General features: G+C 45.7%; 2 protein-coding genes across 14 annotated transcripts; one reads left to right on the top strand and one right to left on the bottom strand.

The window, feature by feature from the left end:
• LOC8085027 (pentatricopeptide repeat-containing protein At2g26790, mitochondrial) lies at nucleotides 119-15,267 on the top strand. 13 transcript variants are annotated; one of them, XM_021464819.1, is made up of 8 exons: nucleotides 119-509; nucleotides 1,190-3,786; nucleotides 3,896-4,313; nucleotides 4,388-4,508; nucleotides 8,890-9,084; nucleotides 12,075-13,022; nucleotides 13,149-13,246; nucleotides 14,827-15,267. In XM_021464819.1, the coding sequence occupies exon 2, from the start codon at nucleotides 1,253-1,255 to the stop codon at nucleotides 3,725-3,727; it is 2,475 nt and encodes an 824-aa protein (XP_021320494.1). In that variant the 5' UTR covers nucleotides 119-509; nucleotides 1,190-1,252; the 3' UTR covers nucleotides 3,728-3,786; nucleotides 3,896-4,313; nucleotides 4,388-4,508; nucleotides 8,890-9,084; nucleotides 12,075-13,022; nucleotides 13,149-13,246; nucleotides 14,827-15,267. The 13 variants fall into 13 exon arrangements, with proteins under 13 accessions (XP_021320494.1, XP_021320500.1, XP_021320502.1 ...); XM_021464825.1 differs by lacking the exon at nucleotides 8,890-9,084 and having other exon boundaries at nucleotides 12,075-12,876; nucleotides 12,979-13,022; XM_021464827.1 differs by lacking the exon at nucleotides 8,890-9,084 and having other exon boundaries at nucleotides 12,755-12,876; nucleotides 12,979-13,022.
• On the bottom strand, nucleotides 5,194-6,603 carry LOC110437206. The gene is made up of 3 exons (XM_021465558.1): nucleotides 6,279-6,603; nucleotides 5,673-6,088; nucleotides 5,194-5,583 (listed from the first exon to the last, which is right to left on the bottom strand). Exons 1-3 carry the CDS (start codon nucleotides 6,601-6,603, stop codon nucleotides 5,194-5,196), a joined length of 1,131 nt encoding a protein of 376 aa, XP_021321233.1.

Below are 17,832 nucleotides of genomic sequence, written 5' to 3' on the forward strand. Positions count from 1 at the left end.
TGCTTCATGCATGTGCTGTAAGATTTGATGTGACAGAGAATCTTGAAAACTTTTTAGATTTGGGGTGAACTAAACAAGGCCATGCATGTTGCAAAAGAGGATAGAAGGCCCAGCCCAACCCGCTAAACACAAACAGGCGCACGCTCCGGAGCTCCTCGTCGCCTTGTCGGTAGTCCGCGACGGCGGCGCCCTGCAAGGCTGCAATTCGACTCGGCAGGCAGAGGCAGCTGCAGTGCAGACCACCAGTGACCAGACCGGCAGACTCCATCCGCAACCGCGAGCCAGCAGGCGCGCCCCTGACTCGTGCGGTCGCCGCTGGTCCTGCCTCCTCTTCTTCTTCCAGAGTTCCGGCGGCTGGCGCGGCGGCGCGGAGGCGGGCTTTGGGGCACGGGCCGGAGCATCCAGGCACACTGGGCGAATCCGGCACGAGCGCACGGAGCACGGCAGTTCCCTTCGCGGGTTGGCCCCTCTGCACTGCGCTAGCGCAGTAGTGCTTTTGCTTAGCACAGGTAAGCTGTACTAGTAGGCACTGCACGTTGAAAGTATTAATTGATTCATTCATTCATCCCTTTTTGATTGCCGATTTGTAGTTCTTGAAAATTAGTTCCAGTTACATCGCATTCCGTGTGGCAGAATATAATGGTAGTAAGATTTCTAGCCTCAACGTGCAGGATATAATTTTACTTTGAGCTAAAAGCATGTTCTGAAACGTTTGTTGCATACTGTTTTCATTGGATTCACCAAACTAGAAGATCAAATGATCAATAACTTGTTTCTACATCTCTTTGTATCTGTTTTACCAACTATACAATGAATTTCCTAATGGAGAAATGGTGCTCTATCTGTCACTATTATTACCTTAACAAGATTCTCGTGTGGCTAGTCCTTAACTACTTGATGAATTAACTAGGATTTGGAAACCCCAAACAGTGCATTCAGAAGATAGCCGGTTCTGCAAATTAGCAACGTACTTATTTTCCTCAGTTACAAGAGAAGGCTCTTGGTGATTTTAACTGATCTAGCTGGTTTGGTGTAACATTATCACATGGAGATACAGAAATTCACAAGAAATTCTGTCTCTTTCCCAACCATCTCTTGGGTTTAACCATTATGTGCAATCAGCATTGAAATCAAATTATTATTCGGTAATGGGAACCATCTGAAAATTTTGGTATGTTTTGTCTATCAGGCATATTCTTTTATCAATGAAGGTTAATGGGTCGTTGGGGGAGCAGAAAGATTTATATCTCCAATGATCCTGTCGCGTTGGCCCAAATACACTGCTGAATGGTTTAGGCACAGGAAGGTTTTCCCTTGGGAGGTTCCTTCTTGCCCCTACTCCGTACTCGCTGCTTCTGTTCAGCGTGACGACTCAAGCGGTGATGAAAGGCTGAGTTGTGCTCCTTTTAATGAGCCTATCCGGAAACGGCAGCAGTCTTTGAGCTCTGACAGTGTTGTGCAGGCACTCCGCTGCCTAAGGAGGAAGCCTGCAGTTGCATTTGCCTACTTTAAAGATATAAATAGCCTTGGTTTTCACCATGACTTCTCAACCTACTCAGAGATCATACAAATTTTATCCCATTCATTCCAGGGGAAGATGCTGGTAGCCTTGTTTTGTGAGATTCTCTCATCAACTGGTAATGGTGGCCCAGAAATCTTAACACTTATTGATCACTTGAGCAAAACATGTGCCACTTCTCACGTACTCTCATATGCAGTCAATTGCTTAATCAAGGCATACACCACCAGCCACGATGCACAAGAAACAGTAGAGATGTTTTGTCACCTTTGCAGGCTTGGATTTGTTCCTACACTTTGGGCTTGCAATTTCCTGCTCAAATTTGTATCTCAGAGTGGTGATTCGGATATGGTTGTCAGAGCTTATGATCGAATGAAGTGCTTTCAGTTAACACTGGATACTCAGTCATTGAACATAGTCACTAGGTCGTTTTTTGAAGCAAATAAGGCAGACGAAGCATTCCAAGTGTGGGTTAGGATGATTGAAATGGGAGTGAAACCAGATGTACATGGATACTCATCATTTATAATTGGCCTTTGTGAATGTGGAAAGTATGATCTAGCTTATAACATGGTAAGCAGATATGCTGTTCTTCATGAGATCATCCAGGAAAGGGTTGCAGTTGAGTCCATCGCTTATAATATGGTAATTGATGGACTATGCAAAGAAATGAAACTGGAGGAGGCTGAAAAAGTCTTGGAGATCAAGACCAGACATGGATCTACCCCTGATCTGTATGGTTATAGCTATCTCATTCGTACTTACTGCAAAACGGGTAACCTAGGAAAGGCGTGGCATCATATTGAAGCCATGGTATCCCATGGCATCGAGATAAATTGTTACATTGTTGGTTACCTTCTACAGTGCCTCAAGAAGCTAGGCATGGTATCTGAAGTTATTGTTTACTTCCAGAAATTTAGAGATTTAGGACTTCATCTCGATGGTGTGCTTTATAACATTACTATGGATGCTTATTGCAAGCTTGGGAACATGAATGAGGCAGTTAAGCTACTGAATGAAATGATGGCTGGAGGTTTGGTCCCGGACAAAATCCACTATACATGCCTGATCAATGGTTACTGTCTGAAAGGAGAGACAGAAAATGCCTGGCAAGTATTTGAGCAGATGCTGAAGGCAAATATAAAACCAGATGTAGTTACATATAACATATTGGCCAGTGGATATAGCAGGAATGGCGCTGTTATTAAGGTATATGACCTTCTCGAGCACATGGTGGATCAAGGGTTGGAGCCTAATTCACTCACCTATGGTGTAGCTATTGCTTGTTTTTGTAGAGAAGGCAACTTGAGTGAAGCAGAGGTATTATTTAATATATTAGAAGAAAAAGGGATAGATAATATTGAGGTGCTGTACAGTTCTATGGTTTGTGGTTATTTGTACTCGGGCTGGACTGACCATGCTTACACACTTTTTCTTAGAGTTGCTAAACAAGGAAATATGGTGGATAATTTGTCATGTTCAAAATTGATAAACAGCCTCTGTATAGATAAAAAGGTTGAGGAGGCTTCAACTGTGTGTAGTATGATGTTGGAAAAGAATGCTGTTCCTGATGTAATTTCATATAGCAAACTTATATCAGCTTATTGTCAGAAAAGAGATATGCACAATGCTCACTTATGGTTCCTTGATATGGTTGATAGAGGACTTTCTGATGTCATTGTATACACTGTACTGATGAATGGTTATTGCAAGGTTGGTCGGTTGCAAGAAGCATGTGACTTATTTGTTCAAATGATAAATTTAGGAATCAAGCCTGATGTAGTTGCATACACAGTGCTATTGGATGGCCACATAAAGGAGGCCCTACACCAAGGGTGGCAGGGTATCGCTAAGGAATGGAGGAGCTTTCGTCTTAGAACAAAGCATAAGACGTTGCTGAGCTCTATGAAAGACATGGAAATTGAACCTGATGTAACCTGTTACACAGTATTGATTGATGGACATTGCAAAACAGAATATCTAGATGAAGCACGGGGATTGTTTGATGAGATGTTAGCGAAAGGACTTACCCCTGATGTTTACGCATACACAGCTCTTATAAATGGATACTGTAGCCAGGGAGAAATAGCTAAGGCTGAAGATCTTTTACAAGAAATGACAGATAATGGGATGAAACCAGATGTACTGACCTTTTCAGTATTACATCAGAGAACCTTGAGACATCGAAAGGCTCATTCATATTTATGATGTCCAATGGTTATGTGTTGATGAATGTCATTTGACTGAAGGCATCATGCCAACAAAAGGTAATAATTTCTTGTAGTTATATTTACCCTTGTCAATCATGATTCATGAATTTACTAAAAAAATCAGTATATATAATATAACTTTGTTTATTTAACAACCTGCATACAGTTGTGCTCTTAGGATCCTACCAGATTCAGTAACTGGTGCTAGTGATATGTGGGCCTATGTCAGGAATGCCGACACCTGGAGCATGGAAAGATTGCCGTCTCAGGGTCAAGGAGAAGAACAAAATGCATGTACTTTCAGCGTCGGGATCAACGACTACTAATGGAGCTGTGCAAACACCATCCTGGCCAAGTTGGCTGTGGCACTGGCACTGGCACCTGCACCACTTATGAGGGTTTACTGGTTCATTTTGTGGCTGCAATTAGTGTGTTCTCAGACAACCAACCAAGAGCAAGAAAACAGATAAGCTCTCGGGCGTCCTGGGGCCTTGGGGAGCTCTTGATGCTCCTGATTCCATGCTGCGCCACATCCATTGGGCTTAATGAGGTGATTCCAATTGTTTGAGCCATGCATATGGGAGGTGCGTGTCATAGCGTTAGTATTCAGGGTCTTGTATTTGATATCATTGACTCATTTTACCTTCTTGTTCAACAGAGAGCAAGCTGATTGCTGTTTGGGGGTTGTCTCACACTCTCACTGCCTGAAGACATTGCAGAAACACTGATGTGCGCTTGTGTAGGTTATTTGATCTGCACAAAGCCACAGACATCCGCAGGTAACAGACTTAAGCTTTCTGTGCAATGAAGGATCCCCAGTCTTTTGCTCATTCAGAGATATATCTCCAAAGTTAAGAGCCATGGCCCATTGGTTTGCCATTGTATGTTGAAACAAACCAATTCATTGATCCTACTTACAACTCATCAGAACTGTCTTTTTGTTTATCATAAGGATTATCCAATGGAGTCGTTCGTAACTGGAATTGGTTTGACATTTCACATCTAGGCCTGGTAATGGGCTGGCTAAGCCCAAGGGTCATAAGGGCACCCAACTCATGGGCTCTTATATACGTGCTGTGTATGTTTTGTTATCGAACATCACTGGAGAACCGCGTGTCATTTCATTAAGAAAAGAAAAATAATACATAGGAGGGTCAAGAGTCCATTCCTAGTACAAGGGAGAGAGACTCCAGGACACCACACCCACCCACAGCACAACAATTACCGTAAACAAGGACTACACAACCAGGGCCAAGGGAATACACAAAGGCTCATGGCTAAGTTGTAGAATGATAGAGGGAATGGGGAAACACCACACACCCAACATGGGGGGTGACCTTCATATATATATGGCCAATATGGCTGAGTATACAAGTAATACATGGCAGGTGCTAATCGCACTGATTGTGGACTTGCCTAATATACACTTGCTATATATATCTATACACTTGCTATATATATCTATCAGCCTCCCGCAGTCGAAGCCTCAGGAATCCAGAGGCAGAGACTGGACCGGAAATCCTCAAATAGCTGAACTGGCAGGCCTTTTGTCATCACAATAGCGAACTGATACTTGGACGACATGTGGAGAACTTGAACCTCGCCGAGGGCCACCTTCTCACGGACGAAGTGGATGTCAATCTCGATGTGCTTGGTACAACGGTGGTGGACCGGGTTGGCTGTCATGTAGACAACGCTGATGTTGTGATTCTGCGACCACATGAGCAACAACCCGGTACTCGGCCTCCACACTGGATCGTGAGACGGTGGTTTGCCGTTTGGAGATCCAGGACACCAGAGTGTCGCCGAGGAAGACACAAAAGCCTGATGTGGAGCGGCGGGAGTCTGGGCACCCTGCCCAGTCAGCATCGGAGTATGCATTCAGCTTGTCAACAGGTCCAGTGCCAATATGAAGACCAGCCGATAGCGTGCCCTTCACGTACGTACTGAAGGATGCGCTTGATCAGCGCGAGGTGAGGCTCACGCGGGTCATGCATGAACAGGCACGCTTGCTGCACAACATATGCTAGGTCAGGGCGAGTGAGCGTCAAGTACTGAAGAGAGCCCGCAAGACTCCAGTACGCGGTGGGATCGGCGACGGGAGCACCCTCCTTGGCAGAGAGCTTGGCACAAGAGTCAACAGGTGTTGATGTTGAGTGACACTCGGCCATGCCCGCCTTCTGAAGAAGGTCGACAGCGTACTGCCGCTGGCTGAGGAAGATACCATCGGAGGAGCGAGTGATAGATATCCCCAGGAAGTGATGTAGTTCCCCAAGGTCTGTCATGGCGAACTCAGAATGAAGTCGGTCGATGAGTCGTCGAAGCAGAGCATCTGAGGAAGCAGTGAGGACGATGTCATCTACATACAACAGTAATTAGGCTGTAGAATTGCCCTCAGTGAAGATGAAGAGGGAGGCGTCGGTGGCAGATGCGACGAAGCCGAATTGTCGAAGGAACGTGGTGAAGCGCTGGTGCCATGCTCGAGGGGCCTGCTCGAGGCCGTAGAGTGAACGGTGAAGGAGGCAGACAACGTCAGGGGGGCTGCAGACAGTAGACTGTCTCATTCAGATGGCCGTGAAGGAAGGCGTTCTTCACATCCAGCTGGTGGATAGGCCACTGTCGAGAGGCCGCGATGCTGAGGACGACCCGAATGGTAGCAGGCTTGAGGATGGGGCTGAAGGTCTCGTCGTAGTCGACGCCATGGCGTTGGGTGAAGCCGTGGACGACTCCGCGAGCCTTGTGGCGAGCCAGGGTGCCATCGGAGTGGAACTTATGCCTGAAGATCCACTTGCCGGTGACCACGTTGGCGTCGGGCAGATGGGGAACGAGGCGCCAGGTGTTGTTGTCGATGAGCGCCTTGTACTCGTCAGCCATAGCCGCGCACCACTGGGGGTCTGCAAGACCCCCCGGTAGTCACGGGGAACTGGCGAGGCAGTGGAGGTGGTGACGACGTGAGTTGCCGGTGGGAAGCCGTATCTGTCCACAGGCTTCAGCGAGCCAGTCTGGAGGCGTGTCACTGGCCCACTCGAGGTAGTAGGCGGCGGGGAAGGTGGCGGGGTCGGAGGAGCCACCACAGCGTGCGCCGGCTGTGGAACCTCCAGCACTGGTGGAGATGGCAGCTCGGGATTTGGTGCTGGAGCACCAGCACGCTCCTGTGCAGGAGCAGCTCGTCGCTGAGTGTAGACCCGTAGGGGCGGAGGGCTAGCCGGAGTAGGCTGAGCCGGAGCAGGTGCTAGGATCGGGCCAAGCTGTAGGATGGTTGGGTCCTCAATGAGCTCCAAATGAGCTCGGTGGCGCGGCTGCTCAACATCGACCGGCGATGGAGCGACCGCAGGGGGTGCCGTGGCAGCAGTGCGGAGCACCGGCGCGGCAGACCTGTAACAAGAAAATCCAGAGAGCTAGGGAGCGTACTGGTGGGGTCAGAATTGAAAGGAAAATGTGTCTCATCGAAGACAACATGACGGAAAATTATGATCCGTCTAGTGGTGAGGTCGAGACACCGGTAACCCTTATGGGAGGAGGGGTATCCGAGAAAGACACAAGCAGTGGAGCGTGGAGCCAGCTTGTGTTTAGAGGTGGCTGTGAGGTTGGGATAGCAGAGGCAAACAAAAACACGAAGAATGGTGTAGTCAGGGGGCTGCTGGTGGAGTTGCTCATAAGGAACTCTATGGCCAATAACTGAGCAGGGACGTCGGTGTAGGAGATAGGTGGCTGTAGCTAGCGCCTCTGCCCAGTATTTGGGTGGCATGTGAGCGTGGATGAGCAGTGTGCGGCAGATGTCGTTTACAGAACGAATGATGCATTCGGCCTTGCCATTTTGAGAGGAGGTGTAAGGGCAAGAGAGGCGTAAGTGAATGCCGCTGGAGGCAAAGAAGGTGCTGAGGGCATTATTGACGAACTCAGTGCCATTATCAGCCTATACAGCCTTGACAGGAAGGTTGAACTGTGTGTGGACAAAAGCACAGAAGTTGGTGATGTGAGTGACTACCTCGGACTTTCGGACTAGAGGAAAGGTCCAGCAAATGTTGGTGAAGTCATCGAGGATGACAAGGTGGTACTGTGCACCAGAAACACTAGCGACCGGGAAGTCCAAACATCACAGTGAATAAGCTCAAACGGTAAGGATGAAACTGAATTGGAATTTCCAAAAGGCAACCGCACATGTTTGCCAAGTTGACATGAATGACAGAGAGTATGAGCTGACTTATTACATGAGATGAAATTATTTTGTCTAAGCAAATCTAGGGTAGTAGCTCTTGGATGACCAAGGCGATGGTGCCAGAGGTTGGTGGAGGTGGCAAGGTTGGCTTGTGGTGTGGCAGGGACGGCGTAGAGGCCGTCTGAGCTATTGGAGCGCAGAATCACGCATCTGGTCTGCAGGTCCTTAACAGAGAAACCAAACGCGTCAAATTCAATAGTGCAATGGTTGTCACGAGTAAATTGGCGAACTGAAAGTAAGTTGCGCACTAGAGAGGGGACAACGAGAACATTGCGAAGTGAAAAGGAGGAAGTGCTGCCAGGTAATGTGGAGTTTGCCGGAGCAGGACACAGGAAGATGGTGACCGTTGCCAACAGTGATGGATGGATTATAGGAGGGTTGTCGAGAAAGAAGTATACCATCCGTGTTGTGCATGTGGGAGGTGACGCCGGAGTCCATGACCCAGCCGGAGTTCTGGAGCGCCATCTGGTTTAGGGCGGCGATGAGGCCGGCCTGTTCCCACATTGGTGAAAGGGGCGGTGGTGCAGCGAAGTTAGCCTGTGGGTGTGCACCCAGGAGGCCCTGGTTGCGCCCGCCTTGGGCGCCCTGCTGCCAGCCGCCAGGGCTGGGGCCTTGCTGCCAGCCACCGCCTGAAGGAGCACCGCCTTGGGAGGCCCATGGGTTGTAGCAGAACCATGGTCCCATGGGGCGGTTGCCCCGGCCCTGGGCATTGTGGCCTTGCTGCCAGCCAGTGCTGCTGTTTCCCTCAGGCCTCTGGTTCACCATGACAACCCATACCACTCATTTGTCCTCCCTGTCATCTTCTGATTCACCCATCCTTGTTCGCACTGCTGATGGCACTTCTCTTCCTATTGCTGGGAGAGGTGCTCTTTCGACCTTTTCTTTTGAGATTCCTAATGTTTCGCATGTTCCTCAACTAACCATGCAACTTCTTTCTGCAGGACAAATTACTGATCATGGTTGTCGCATTATTCTTGAGTCTGATTCTTGTTGTGTTCAGGACCTTCGTATGGGCCTTTTGGTGGGAACTGGGCCTAGGCGTCGGGACAAATTTCTTTCTATTTATCAGCAATTTGCTACCATGGTTCGCACCCAGTATAACTCTCCCATTCGTGTCTTTCATGCGGACTCTGCTGGTGAGTACATCTCCACTGCCCATCGCTCCTACCTTGCTGAGCAGGGTACCCTTGCCCAATTTTCATGTCCTGGTGCGCATGCTCAGAACGGGGTTGCGGAGCGCAAGCACCGTCACATTCTTGAGACTGCACGTGCTCTCTTGATCTCCTCTGCCCTTGCTCCTTATTTCTGGGCTGAGGCTGTCTCCACGGCTGTTTTCCTCATAAACCGCCAACCCTCGACATCTCTTCAGGGTAGCACTCCCTATGCACGTCTCTTCGGCAGCCCTCCTTCCTATGATCATCTTCGTTGCTTTGGGTGTATCTGTTATGTTCTACTTCCACCTCGTGAGCGCACCAAACTCACTGCTCAGTCTATCGAGTGTGTTTTCCTTGGGTACAGTACGGAACATAAGGGCTATCACTGTTATGACCCTATTGCTCGGCGGATGAGGATCTCTCGGGATGTCACCTTTGATGAGTCTCGCCCTTACTATCCTCGTTCTCCCTCTGGTCATCCTAACACTGCTGAGTCCCTCTCTTTTCTTACTTTACCTGAGTGGTATCTTCCACTGTATTCCTCGACACCTCCTCCTATCACTCCATCCTCGTCATCTCCTTCTCCACCACAACCACCACCATAGGTTTCTCCGCCCCCGTTCTGTCCTTCTCGTGAGATCACCCACGTCTATACTCGTCGTCCACGCCCTGCTCCATCCCTTGACTCTTCTCCATCAATCCTTGGCCCTCTTCCTAGGTCTCCTCCTCGCTATGATCTTCGTGATCACAGCACCCTTCGTCCTCCCGAACGCCTTGGCTTCACCGCTATTGTTTTAGCTGAGCCTGCAACCTATCGGGAGGCTGCTCATCATCCGGAATGGCAGCATGCTATGGCTGAGGAGATTGCAGCCCTTGAGCGTACTAGCACCTAGCACCTGAGATCTTGTTCCCAAACCCCCACATATCACTCCTATCACTTGCAAGTGGGTTTACAAGGTCAAAACTCGCTCTGATGGTTCTCTTGAGCGCTACAAGGCTCGCCTCGTGGCTCGTGGTTTCGAGCGGGAGTATGGGATTGATTACGAGGAGACGTTTGCTCCTATTGCTCACATGACCACTGTTCGGACCCTTCTAGCTGTTGCCTCTATCCGTTAGTGGTTAATCTCGCAATTGGATGTCAAGAATGCCTTCCTAAATGGCGAGCTCTGTGAGAAAGTCTATATGCAGCCACCCCCGGGTTACTCCGTTCCTGATGGTTCGGCTGCGTAGTTCCCTCTATGGTCTTAAACAAGCTCCTCGCGCTTGGTTTGAGCGTTTCTCCTCTATCCTACTTGTTGGCTTCCAGCCTAGTGATCATGATCCTGCTGTCTTTATTCACACCTCCTCTCGTGGTCGCACCCTTCTCCTCTATGTTGATGACATGATCATCACGGGTGATGACTCTCAGTTTATTGCCTTTGTGAAGCAGCACATCAGTGAGACCTTTCTTATGTCTGATTTGGGTCCTCTTCGTTACTTCCTTGGTCTTGAGATCACCTCCACCTCTGATGGTATTTTTCTTTCCTAGGAAAAGTACACTCAGGACCTGCTCTCCCGTGCTGCCCTCACTGATCACCGTACTGACACTCCTATGGAGCTCAATGTTCACCTCCGACCCGCTGATGGTGTTCCTCTTGCTGATCCTACTCGCTATCGCCAGCTTGTTGGCAGCCTTGTTTATCTTGGGATCACTCGCCCTGACATCACACATTTTGTTCATATCTTGAGTCAGTTTGTTTCGGCCCCTACCCAGCTCCACTATTCTCACCTTCTTCGTGTTTTGCGATACCTTCGTGGAACCACCAACCGTTGCCTTTTCTTTCCTCGCTCTAGCTCACTCCAGCTCTAGGCATATTCTGATGCAACTTGGGCAAGTGATCCCACTGATCGCCACTCTCTCTACTTATTGTGTTTTCCTTGCCTCCTCCTTGATTGCCTGGAAAACCAAGAAGCAAACTGTTGTATTCCGCTCGAGTGTGAGGCTGAGCTGCGTGCTATGGCGACTGTGGCTGCTGAAGTGACGTGGCTCCGATGGCTTCTTGAAGACTTTGGTGTGCCTGTCACTACACCCACTCCTCTCTCCACTGACAACACTAGTGCGATCAGTATTGCTCGTGATCCGGTCAAACATGAGCTCACTAAACACATTGGTGTTGATGCTTCCTACTTGAGGTCACGGGTGCATGATCAGGTTGGGTGTCTCCACCATGTGCCTTCAGAAGTTCAACTAGCTGATTTCTTTACCAAGGCACAGACCCGGGCTCAACATACATTCTTACTTTCCAAACTCAGTGTTGTTGATCCACCATGAGTTTGAGGGGGGGTGTTAGATGTATATATGTGTTATTGTATTTTCTCTTTCTTGGAGGTTCTCCTTGCATATGTACACACTATGTATTTGCCCCCTTTGGGTCTGAATAGAATTGGTTGGCCATTTCTTCTAACAAGGACCTAGTGAAGTTGAGTCGAGTTGTAGCAAGATGAGCATGTTAGATATCTTTAGCCCATCTTGAGGGGGAGTATTGGTGTAAATAATGAATTGTAAAGGGACTTAGATGTAAAAGTAAGAAGGAGAAATAGAGTGTCTCTGTCTAGAAACAGAGAGACAGAGAGCTTTCCCAAATCAAACACCAACCAAAGCCATCGAATGCACAAGGCCCTACCTAACCTCTCGAAATTGTGGATACCAAGGCCACCAAACTGAATTTGTTGCCGAACATTCTCCCATGAGACAAGACAGCTGCCACTTTTGGCATTCTCTTGGCCTTTCCATAAGAAACCTCTTCTTTTCTTGTCAATAGCCTTTATAAGACATTTGGGAAGATCCAAAGCAATCATAAGGTAGATAGGAATGGAGGTTAAAACCACTTGAACCATGATGAGGCGACCAGCCCGATTCATGAGTGAAGCTTTCCATCCCGGTAGATGGTCTGCCATTTTGTCGACTAATGGTAACAGATCTGCTTTTGTAGGCTTACATATGGAGAGATGGAGGCCAAGATAAGTGCAAGGAAAATCCTTGATCACAAAGGGCAACAGATCTGAAATAGTGTTCAACTCCTCAGCCCCACATTGAATTGGAGTTACAGAAATCTTGGCCATCTTGGTCTGGAGTCCAGTTGCATGACCAAAAATATTGTGGAGTTGATTGACCACTGAGAGATCCATCCTTGTAGGGCAAAGGAACAACACCACGTCATCAGCATAAAAGGAGAGTCGGTGTTTTGCTTGCTAGAGTCTAGACAGCAATGGGCTGTAGGAAGCTCTCTTTAGTTGCATGATTTACTATTGAGTTCAGAGCTTCCTTCACCAAGATAAAAAGCATAGGGGAAAGAGGATCCCCTCGACGAAGCCCCCGATGATGAAAACTACTTTCTCCTGGGTCGTCATTGAACAGAATCTGAGTAGAAGTGGACAGCAGCAGGCTAATAAGATTGCACCACATATGACCAAAATTTGAGATGTTGCAGAATCTCAAGTAAGAAGGACCAAGAAACGGAGTCAAAAGCCTTTGAAATATTTAACTTTAGAAGAATATGGGGTTCTTTCCTGCTATGTAAAGCCCTGGCCGGCTGCTACACAAAAGAAAATTGTCTTGTATGCTCCTTCCTTTCACAAAAGCACTTTGATTAATGGACACCAAATTTGGTAGGTGAGGGGTCAACCCATTTGCCAAAAGTTTAGCTACAAGCTTCACAAAGCTATGAATGAGACTTATTGGCCTGTAATCCTTGACATGGGCAGCAAGCAGCATGAACCTTCTTAGGAAGCAAGGTAATGAAAGCTGTGTTGAGGAGTTTAAATTTTAAAACATGTCCTCTCTGTACTGCTAGAAGGGCCCTCATGATATCATCCATGATAATCCCACATTGGCAGAGAGATACCCAGCTCTTGTCACAGATTTCTTCTTGTGGTATCTGGTATGTTCACTTACCTGTATAATGGCTGTACTGCCAATGTGGCTGCATGAAATGACACAACAATTTCTTTGGATGGTAGTGCCACCTTCACCTGCAAATTGATTTACTTGCTTCACATGCCTGCAGCTTCTGAGGATCCACCACGAGTTAATAAGCTTCTTGTCCAACACATCGAGACCGTACACCATTCTGAAGCTGTTGAAGTTGTTTTACAATATCTTTTGGTAATATAGCTTTCCTTTTCGTTTATCCGTTCTTTTTGGTAATATATCTGTTGAAATGAATTTTTTAAGTGCAACATAATTGCTACTTCTGCATTCTTTTTGAATTTTGTATGTCACACCTGCGAGTATATGTGAATTGGTTTTAGCTCGACACTACAGATTTATCCATGTTGAGCCTGATTGCAACATAATCTTGTGGGAATGACCAGGTTCACCAATCTATGCTAACAGTGTTACATCCAATTCCCAAATAAGGTTATTGGTCGGGCATTAGTACTATCTGTTTGGGGATTAGCACTTAGCTGAATGTTCAGGAACATATGCAGAGAATGTCGGCATGCTTGGTTGTTGGTCTCCGCATCCTTTACATTCAAATGAAAACAGCAGATAATAACACCAGACTGAAACTAAGCAAAAGAAATAAGTTTATCTTAGAGACTCTAAATGAAGCTTGTTTATCTGTAGAAAACATGTTTTTTACCAGAATTGGAACAATTCCTGCTGAACATTGCCTCCCTGCACATTTGATTTTCTTGAACCATGGCAGTTTGATTGCCCCATGATTAGTGTTCATATTAAAGAAATTTCCAGCAGTAGCAACCAATTTTATACGCTTGTGGAAATTTTATGGTGATAGACCACTAGTTCATGTTCTAACTCATGTTAATGCAATTAAAGTCTGTTATAAGAAAAATGAAATTGAACTCAAACATTTGTACATTCATCCATGTACCAGCATTATTGATCACAGTTCATTAGAATAGACTTCTCGAACTTGGCATTTCACAACTATTCAGCCATTCAGCAGTGTTTTCCTGCTAGATACTAGCAGGAAATGAATGTCATAAATAAAGGGCTTGCTGATATTAACATGGTTTTGTACTGTATTTGCTTCTTTTTTTTTTTTGGGGTCGTGAGACATCAACGTCGAATTCAGGCTAATCAGAACAATTCCTTTGTGTTTCATAAGGCTGTAATCCAAACAGTTAAGATGCATTTAAGGGAAAAGCATGTTATTAGCCTTGTTGAACAACACCTTTCATTCCTTTGCTGTGGAACATTAGCTGCTGGTCCGGTGCACTGTCAACAGCAGTTGACCATCAGGCAGCCCTTATCTAGCATTCCGTTGGTGCAGCTGTGCAAGTGATGACCCTGGGAGTTGGTCGCCTTCAATTTCTTAATGAGACAGAGATGTCTAGTTTGCTGACTCTTAGATGAAGTACTAGAAAGTTACTGTTGAATTATCTTCACTAGGAATGTTCTGATATTAAGCTGTTGCTTCTGTGCTTGTAGCCGTGTCATGTGTGCTGTCTAAGATCTTGGTAGATGAACAATGATAAATTTGTTCCTAGAAAAAGATATGGTAGATCCTTCAAAAAAAAAAAGGTAGATCCTTAAAAAAAGGATATGGTAGATAAGATGATGTTCAACTATTTGTCGCTCACATTATGCATGAGCCTGTTAATTACAGCCATGAGTAATTTGTTTGATGCGGTGGCTGAGTGTAATTGATTTATAGAATCTCTTTTCACATGACGAATGCTATTGATTTATTTATGAATATTGTTATCTTATTGCAGCTCAAACAGGCTATTAGTTCTGCATCACTTTGGTATTCCATTTGCTCAGCGTGACAAGCCATAAGTGGATACTGAGTTGGAATCTAAAAGATCAATGAAATTAGGGAGGTGACTGCAGAATGGAATGGATTAGATTTTCCCTAGTTCTGACATGATGTATAATTTGTGTACTTTATCTGTATGTGCAGTAACATTGGCTCGCACAGTACTGTATCGCACAGCACTGTATCTTTATGTGCAGTAGCATTGCTTTTGTCACTTGCTTGTGAAGGCCCTTGGATTCCCAGTGTTGGATCGGCCCGAGGGAGTAGGGACTGTGTTGCACGTTGGATAGGAATAGGATCGGATTGGGTTGAATGAAACCAGTGAGGGTTCGGGTGGGATTGGATTCTGTTGGGGCCGGATCACGGCCCATTATCACTGTCACGTACTTCCTCCGTCCTAAAAAAATGATGTTTTTTACTTTTAGACATCGTGTTTGCCTGTTCATCAATTATTAAAGTATAATTAATAATAAAATAAATCATAACAAAAAAGATGATGTTTAGACAAAACTTGAATAAGATAGATGGTCAAACAAAATATCTAAAAGTAAAAAACGACATTTTTTTGGACGGAGGGGGTATGCTACTGCCGAAATGATATTGTTTTTTCTTTAAAAAAAGAGCAAGGGAAAGCAAGGGAGATCATTTGGTCTGCATGCTTTAGTTAAGTTGGAAAATTGGATGGAGCTAATTATCAAGAATGGATGGACGAATAATTAACAATATGCTTTGGTTTTCTTAATTTGGAGATTTGTTTTTGTAATGCTGTTTCCCTTGAGTTCAACTGAATAGTTGAATACTCTTGTAATTAATACTGTCTATGTGCACCAGCAAAGGCCGGAGATGCCTCCATCCAGTGGCGGACCCAGAATTCCCTCAAGACTAGGGCCAAATTCTCCTAGCGAAAAGTTAAAAACTACTCCCTCCATTCTATTAAAAGTGTCGTTTTTAACTTCTAGAATTCTTATTTGACTGATCCTTTTATTCAAATTTTTTATACAAATAGTAAAATAAATAAATATTATTAAAATATTTTTATTGACAAAACACTTCATAACAAAATAAATAATATTATATAAAAATTTTAAATAAGAGAACGGTCAAATAAGAAACCTTAAAATAGAAAACGATACTTTCAATGGGTTAGAGGGAGTACACCGTAATCTTTATATATGTGTGGTCCTATGGTCTGCGCATAGATGAATCTTAGAATTTTACGCTCATTTCTTTGTCTAAGGATAACCAATACACCATCAGATGAAGCAAGCATCTTGTGGCCATGACGTAGGGATGGATTCATTAGCTGATAGGCGTTGGTTGTCGCCTACTCATAGGACAATGACACAATGAGGCACTACCGGCAACGGGCACCTGCTACGAGCGACGACGTGAGTGAGCGAGCATCAGAACGAGAGGGTTGAGATTAAGATTAGGATGAAACAATGAGAGAGGCGTCGGTTCCTTATCTATTTGGGCTGGTTGCTAGCCTGAAAGTTGATAATAATAATAATTTTTTAGAAACAAATGATAACTATTATTAAAGTGTACCTAGATTTTATGGATCATGACTAGGGCCTTGGCCCTAGTGGCCTTAGGCCTGGATCCGCCAATGCCTCCATCATTATCTAAAAAGAACGTGTAATTAACGGTAAGGACGACTCAATGAAAACATGCATGTTAGACCCAATTGGTAATATGATGATGTGCTGAAACAATGTGCTTGCATGATTAAGAAGTACGTTGGGGGGGGGGGGTGAACATTCTTCTATATGAAATTATCTATGGAGTGCAAGAATGATGCCATGCATATTTGGCCGTGGTGGAAACCAAAGTGCAAAAAGTTCATCTGGCCTCCTTCAACTATATATTGCAGCAGTCTGATTTGTCTGTGTCAACTAACAACTACGACTCTCTCCATCCCAAATTATAAGTCATTCTAAAAATCTTGAAGAGACAAAGTATCTTATGTTTGACCAGCATTATAGAAAAAATTAAGAAAGATTTATAACATTATAGAAACTATTGCAGTGCCATATGTCGCCGTGGCGAGAACTCGACGATGTGTCCCATTAAAGGCTTAAAAGCCACCCATCCGTGGCTCTGACGTCGCTCGCTGCCGCCGTCGGCTCCGCCGTGTTTGTGACCATCATCTCCACATCCGGTCTAACGACCTTCTTTAGGGCTTGGCAGTCATCACGCCCGGGACCCTTTGGTAGCCTGACAGCGGCATGCAAGCTAGGGACTGGGTCTTAATTTGGGGTCTTGGCCGGGCGACAGATCGCAGTGAGAAATCACATGTGCTACAAGACTTTGATCGAGTTCATTTTCATAAGAAAAACACAGCAAATAATAAAATTTCTTGAGTTCCAAATAAATTAGACCTTAGCTGCATGCTCATATCAGAACATTCTAGCTAGCTAGAGCGGATTGCATGCATTGCACCTGCAGGTCCAGGTGGCATTACTAGCTAGTGCATGCATGCATGTGAAAAGTAATGAAAAACGTCTGCATGCATGTCGCCACCCCGGGTTAGTTCATCGAAAACCAAAAACTTTTCAAAATTTTCCGTCACGTCAAATCTTACGACACCTATATAGAGCACTAAATATAAACGAAAATAAAAACTAATTGCACAGTTTACCTATAAATCGCGAGATGAATCATTTAAACCTCATCATTGAACAATATTTATCAAATAAAAATAAAAATGCTATAGTTTCGAAAACCAAAAACCCTAAGTTGTTGATTGTTTCACGGCCAAGCATACGCCTGCACAGTATGCCTCCATCACAAAAAAAATTTTCCCATTCCCATCGTCCCAGCGAGACGAAAACTCGTTGGGCGTCCACACAAAATCCTCAGAGGATAACGTTGTGGGCCAGGGATATCGGGGTCCAGCCACTCGCGCGCCGCCACGTGGCGCGCCGGCCGTCGCACCTGTCCTCCTCCTCCCGGGCGGGCA

Source organism: Sorghum bicolor, chromosome 7, assembly GCF_000003195.3.
Source record: "Sorghum bicolor cultivar BTx623 chromosome 7, Sorghum_bicolor_NCBIv3, whole genome shotgun sequence".
Taxonomy (NCBI): Eukaryota; Viridiplantae; Streptophyta; class Magnoliopsida; order Poales; family Poaceae; genus Sorghum; species Sorghum bicolor.

What these genes read in the sequence shown, in the direction of transcription:
- LOC8085027 (XM_021464819.1), top strand. Translation starts at nt 1,253, where the DNA reads ATGATCCTGTCGCGTTGGCCCAAATACACTGCTGAATGGTTTAGGCAC.
- LOC110437206 (XM_021465558.1), bottom strand. Translation starts at nt 6,603, where the DNA reads ATGGCTGACGAGTACAAGGCGCTCATCGACAACAACACCTGGCGCCTC. An exon ending in TCTGAATGAGACAGTCTACT is followed by an intron (nt 6,089 to 6,278) that starts GTCTGCAGCCCC and finishes TGTTGTATGTAG; the next exon opens with ATGACATCGTCCTCACTGCT. An exon ending in TCAAGCGCATCCTTCAGTAC is followed by an intron (nt 5,584 to 5,672) that starts GTACGTGAAGGG and finishes CTGACTGGGCAG; the next exon opens with GGTGCCCAGACTCCCGCCGC.